Genomic DNA, 6,000 nt, shown 5'->3' on the forward strand with positions numbered 1-6,000 from the left:
GCAGGGGCCACGAAGAGGCCGGCGCTGAGGAAAGGGACCGCCCTCGGGGCCGCGGCGCGTGATGGAGTCCAGGCATCTCTGGGGCCTCTGGATGGTGTTGGCTGGTCTGGGGTTGGTCAAAGTGGGCTCCTCCTGGGGCCAACTCTTCAGGTGGACTTGCGGCAAGGCCCAGGCAGGGCTTTGGGCTCTGCAGAAACATGAAGACACGTGATATCCCCAGCCCGCAGAGCTCAGCGCAGGCCCTGCCCTCCCCTCTCCCACCTTACAGTGGCACGTGCTGCCCAGGGGGCCTCGGGAGGAAGCACTGGGTTGGAGGCCCAGGGATAGTGGTGGGATCCTGTCAAGACGGTGTCCCAGAGGCAAATGTCTCCTGCAGACCCCTCCTCTGGAGAGCAGGGCCGCTCTGGAGGGGAGTAACGCCACGAGCCACCAGGAGAGGGAGCTAGGGTCCACGCTTGGTGGAAAGCCCGTGAAGAAGGCCGTGGTATTAAGAGCACAGCTGGGCACTGGCCTCCAGAGAGCCAAGACCCTGGGGTGGGGGGTGCATCCTGCTGAGGCTCTCGGCAGGGCTGGGAGCCCTGTGGTCCCTTGAGCTCTAAACCATAAGCAGACAGGCTCGGGGGCAGGGGCTCAGGTCCAGGCTTGGCCAGGCGAGGCCATGGCGCCCCTGCTGCGAGGGGGCCCACTGGCTCCCTGCTCCCGGTGGAGGCCTAGTCTCTACCTTGCCACCCGAGGCAGCAGTGCCGTCACTGGGTGTCGGGGTCTTGGAAGCCCCAGGCCTCCACGGCAGCGATGAGGAAATTCTCTGAGCAGAGGGGCTGGTTGTTGAAAGTGTCACAGTGTCCTGTGCGGCCGCGGTTCAGGTCCCCGTCGATGTAGAGTGCCTGGCCGCCCCCTCCTCCTGCGGGACACTTAGGTCAGTGGCCATCCCTCAGCAGTCCCCTGTGGTCTCTGCCTGGACCCATCCTTGCCCCGCCAGAGCCTGTGGTTGGGCCACATCTGCACAACCACAGGCTGTGCTGGAGCCCTTACCCAGCATGTGTGAGGCCCTGGATTCCATCCCAAGACTGCAAAAATAAGTATGTAGACATCTGTACAGAACACCAAAGGCTGACCTTCGGCCCCCACAGCGCCCAGGCCTGGCTGTCCAGGAGGACGCCGGCTTCCCAGTCCACTTCTCTTATCCCCCGTGCCTGCTCCGCCCTCGACAGCCTGGGAACTCTTCTGCCATGGCAGGGCTCAGGCGAGTCACCTGCCACCGAAGCCAGCAAGGGCTGGGCACAGGAGCCTCAGCCTCAGTCCCCAAGCCCTCCTCCCAGGAGGCGGGGCCCAGGCTGAGATGGGGTGCGGTGCCCACCGACGATGAGGCAGTCGTTGCCCCCGGCCATGAACATGGACTCGGTCTTGGAGGGCAGGTTGAAGTGTCGAGCAGCCAGGAACGGGGAGAGCCGGTCGGCTGCGTCTGAAGAGACGTCTGAAGAGACAGTGTAGCCGAGGTGGGTGGGGGCGGAGACAGTCTCTGAGGACCCGCAGGACACCGGCTTGGTCAGCTCTGGGTGCTTGATGACCACCCACTCGTAGCGCTGCACCTCTGGCTGCAGCTGAGGGTGACGGGCATGAGTTGCTGGCACGCGGTGCTCCACTAGGCCCCGTAGCCCCCCAAAGCCACAGCCCACCTCCACCCCACCAATTGCCATGGCGAGGCCCTGAGCTGGGGTTGGGGAGAGGAGCTGGCACGCTGCACAAGCGGATAAGGTCCAGCCTGCTCTCGGTGCCCACGGTCTGCCCATCAAGACCCAGGACAAGGCAGCTGGTCCTGCAGAGTTACTGCTACGGTGAAAAAGAAGCCGCGTCAGGGAGCGGGTGCCCAGGGTCAGGGCCTGCACTCCTGCGCTCCCCGGGACCTCAGTGATGGTCAGGGCCAGCAGCCCTGGCCCAGGATGGCTGCTGGGCCTGCCCTGGGGGCCCTCGCCCAGCCCACTCACCCTAAACACAAAACACTCTCCAGTTCCAAAGAAGGCCAGTTTGCCTCCAAACTTATTCCTCTCGCTCCAGTCGGTCGACAGGTACGCCCCACACACCTGGGGAGGCAAGCAGGGTGAGGCCCGGGACGCTCCCTGGCCAGGCCTGCTGGCAGCGGGGCAAGCGGGTGCAGGAGAGGGCCAGTGGGAAGTGGAGCCCTTGCAGCAGGCTGCCTGGGGTGAGTCCTCGGGACATTGTGTTTCCCCATGCCCCTCAAGCACAGGAAGGTGCTCCAAGAGTGGGCCACACCCGCCCTGGCAGAGCCGCGCCAGACTCGTGGACCTCCTCACCTCCTTCTGTGTGGTCTTGATGAGCAGGAGGGTGGGCTCGTGGCCTTCACACTGGAAGTAGAACCTGAGGGCAGAGAGCACACACTCTGCACGGCCCTCCTGAGGCCTGAGTCCTTCTCCCAGCATCTCCTGTCCGTGCCGCTAGGACCTGGTAATGTCCTGCTGAGGACTCTTCTCACCTGGCCTTTCCTGACTGTCCTGGGCTGTCTGCCCGAAATGATGGCGAGCCCCCCCACAGATGGCCCTGCAGGCAGAGCCCAGAGCCATGTGCTACAGGGAAGCAAGAACCAGAGGAACAGGTCCTGCCATAGAGAGCACGGCACATCTTCAGGAACCTGGGTGCGTGGGGAGGCCGAGGCTGCCAAGTGTGGTGTCCAGAGCTTGGCTGGCGTCCCTGGTGGGGGCTGCGTCAAGTGCTCCAGCTTTGCCCAAATCAGTGTATGGCTGGTCACCTGTGACCAGGTCAAATTTCAGAGGCCACCTGCAACCTTAGGCCATCAGAGGCCCAAGATTCGAGGTGTTAAATATCGGCTAAACCTGCACAAACTATCTTGGGGGACAGTGTGCCCTGCAAGACCCCTGTCAGAATGCCACACAGATGACTGGTGACCAACAGCTGGTGAGGGGAGTGGGCAGGCGCCCCCCACGGGTCTCCCCCAGCAACTCCGTGAGCTCCTGTGGTAGGAACTCTGCCTCCTGGTCTTCAGGGTGCCTACACGAGACCCTGTGCTGTGCACACATGGCAATGACCTGCAAATCATGGGTGGCCAGGGTGGCAGACACCCGGAGCAGGGCTCGCATCCCTGAACCCTACGGGGGCAGGCCTTGCCAAGTGCCAGGTCACAGGTTTCCCTGGCCACCTGCGGCCTCCTGGGTCTCACCTGGTCAGACTGTAGCCATGCTGCAGCGAGGAGAAGAGCAGGAGGGGCTGGCAAAGGGCGAAGCGCTCGGGGACCCAGGACCAGATGTCTCTCATCTCCCTCACACTGACAATCTCTGAGCGGAAGTTCTCTGCATGCACGGCCAGGTGCACAAACTGCCTGGGAGAGCAGGTGGGGTCAGAGCCTGCAGTGACCATGGCCCTGACCACACCCAGCGCAGGGCCAGAGCCTCTCTGTAACTGACCCGGGGTGGGGGACATCTCACCTACTCAGCCAGGTTTACAGCCTGGTTCTCAGGGCTGACAGGAAGAAGTGGGGCAGAGCCCAGGAGCCGCCCCACCTGCTACCAGGCTTCAAAAAGCCCTCACCCGGGGGCGGGGGGTTGACACCTTTTCTCTAAGATATCAGGATAGGGACAAGATTGCAGGCCAAGCCAAGCACAGGATTGTACACTTGAGGCAGACAGACAGACAGACAGACAGGGCCTCAGTCAGGCAGGCTGAGGCAGTGAGCAGAAACTGGTAGGCGAGAGCCGGCTAGGCTCTGGGAAACAGCAAGTGGCCAGCTCAGAGCTGGCCAGCAGAAGGGCAGAGAAGCCAGGCATAGAGGTGTGGTTTCAGACCTACCTTTTAGAAAGTGAGACACTGAAAAACAGGAGGAAGCAACGGACACGGAGAAAAAGAAAAATAAAACAGACAAGGAGAGGTTAGTGGTGGTACCAATCCTGGACATGCCTTCCTTTGGCCCAGGAGAAAGAACGCTGCGCCAACAGCCAGACCTGTAGCACCATGACAGCGTCAGCTGCCAATCCCCATGACCCTTCCCAACCTGCTGCCCAGCGCTGTGCTCGGCAGGAAGGCCACGCCCGGCAGCCATGAAAACAGCTGCCCATGGTGTCGAGAGGTGGAGCAGGGGCTGCTGACATGAGCTGGGAGGTCGGCCTCCCTGCGGGCCTTCTCATCCCCTAGTGGCACCTAGCTTCCACCTCAGCCATCAGCTTTGGTCTCTGAGGACAGGCCGGGTGTTGGCCCTTCCTGCTTTCCAGTCTTTCTAACCACACGCGGACAGGTGGACAAACGAACCATCAGAAGCGGACCAAGAGGCTGGCAGAAGGAGCTCATGCCCAGACCCCAGGATATGTCTCGCTAAGGCCCCTGTGGCAGCCCTCGCGGCGGCCAGGCCCTCTGCGCACGCGCAGCCCGGGGCCCGCGTACCTCTTCTGCTTGACGGTGATGCCCTTCTGCTTCAGCGCTTTCTCGTTGGCCATCTGCAGGAGCTGGATCTCCTTGCGAGAGAAGAGGCGAATGGCAAACGCTTTCTCTAGCAGTTTCTCGGGGGATACCGTCTTGGCAATGTCCTTGACAAACATGCGGATGTCCTGCTTCACATTGTCAGACTCGAGAGGCTGGCCAGCTCTCACCTTGTGGAAGAACTTGAGGATGGCCAGAGCGACACGGTACAACACCTTGTAGCCTTCCACCAGGAAGACATCAAAGACGCGGGCAAAGTAGTTGAGGGGCAGCTCCCCGAACAGCCAGCGCTGCCAGTCGGAGTAGACCTGCAGGACGTCCTCCGACACGGCCACCATCAGCTTGTGGGCCGCCTGGCAGTACTTGTTCACCAGGTCCCCAAAGGTCATGCAGGACGACTCGAAGGCCAGGAAGCTCTGGTCGATGAGCTTCTTGCTGGGGTCGTTGCAGGCCAGGATGCGGCAGGCCTTCTCGAAGCACTCGGCCTCGTCAATGCTGTAGTGCAGCAGCAGCGCCACCACGGCCGGCAGCGCGGGGCAGAAGGAGATGTCGGGGAACTGGTTGGCGATGCACAGGAGGATCTTGCGCACGGCGCCCTCGCCCCGTGCGTTCAGGCAGTACACGGGCACCTGCGTGTTGTCCACAAACTCGGGCAGGGGCAGGCTGCTGCTGCTGTGCTTGCCCACGATCTTGCCCACGATGTCGCTGTATACGCTGGCGTCAGGCGTGACCGTGCGGCAGGGGATGTCTCGGATCAGACGCTGGTACACCTTCCCCCTCAGAGCATGGCTCTGGGCCCAGTAGCCCTGGCGTGCCATCTGCTTGAGCTCCTGCAGCTCGGTGCAGCTCAGCTCCTTTGGCCCCAGGTCCTGGATGGCAGCATCCATCTTGTCCCTGTCCACAAAGCAGTTGTACCCTGGGGAGTCCATGGTGCTCTCTGTGTCGGGAGGGCCCCGCTGCCAGGAGAGGAGCAGTCAGTGGCTAGACGTTCCAGCCCCTTCTCTGGGGATTTTCCACTAGCCTGTCTGCCATCTCATACCCTGATGGATTAAAAACAATTCTTAGTACATGTGTATAAAAAGGTTTTATTTTATTTATTTATTTTTGCGGTAGCTGGGATGGAACCCAGGGACATTTTACCTCTGGGCTATACCCACAGCCCTATTTTTTTATTCTGTATTTTGAGACAGGGTCTCACTGAGCTGCAAAGGGCCTCATTAAGTAGCTAAGGCTGTCTGCGAACTGCAGTCCTTCTGTCTCAGCCTCCCAAATGCTGGGATTACGAGCGTGCGCCACCACGCCCGGGTCCCCTATTTCTTTTTTTTGTGTGTGTGGGTCTGGAAATGGAACCCAGGGGCATTCGACCACTGTGCTACATCCCCTGCCCTATTTTTTATTCTTTATTCTGAAACAGGGTCTCACTAAGTTGCAGAGAGACTCATTAAGTAGCTGAGGCTGTCCGCGAACCATAATCCTCCAGTCTCAGCCTCCCGAATGCTGGGATTACAAGTGTGGCCACCAGGCCCGGCTCCCTATTTCTTATTTGTTATTTTGAAA

The 6,000-nt window shown here is 60.9% G+C and overlaps 1 protein-coding gene across 2 annotated transcripts; it reads right to left on the reverse strand.

Annotated features, from left to right (window-relative positions):
* Window positions 1–746: 746 nt before the first annotated feature.
* On the reverse strand, window positions 747–5,372 carry TBC1D24 (TBC1 domain family member 24; the record flags this gene model as incomplete). 2 transcript variants are annotated; one of them, XM_080702871.1, is made up of 7 exons in its annotated part: window positions 747–901; window positions 1,358–1,601; window positions 1,986–2,081; window positions 2,313–2,376; window positions 3,194–3,352; window positions 3,820–3,837; window positions 4,408–5,372. In XM_080702871.1, 7 exons carry the CDS (start codon window positions 5,370–5,372, stop codon window positions 747–749), a joined length of 1,701 nt encoding a protein of 566 aa, XP_080558997.1. The 2 variants fall into 2 exon arrangements, with proteins under 2 accessions (XP_080558997.1, XP_080558996.1); XM_080702870.1 differs by lacking the exon at window positions 3,820–3,837.
* Between the last annotated feature and the right edge of the window lie 628 nt (window positions 5,373–6,000).

The sequence above is a fragment of the Muscardinus avellanarius genome (assembly GCF_963383645.1).
Source record: "Muscardinus avellanarius genome assembly, chromosome: 10".
NCBI classification, from domain to species: Eukaryota; Metazoa; Chordata; class Mammalia; order Rodentia; family Gliridae; genus Muscardinus; species Muscardinus avellanarius.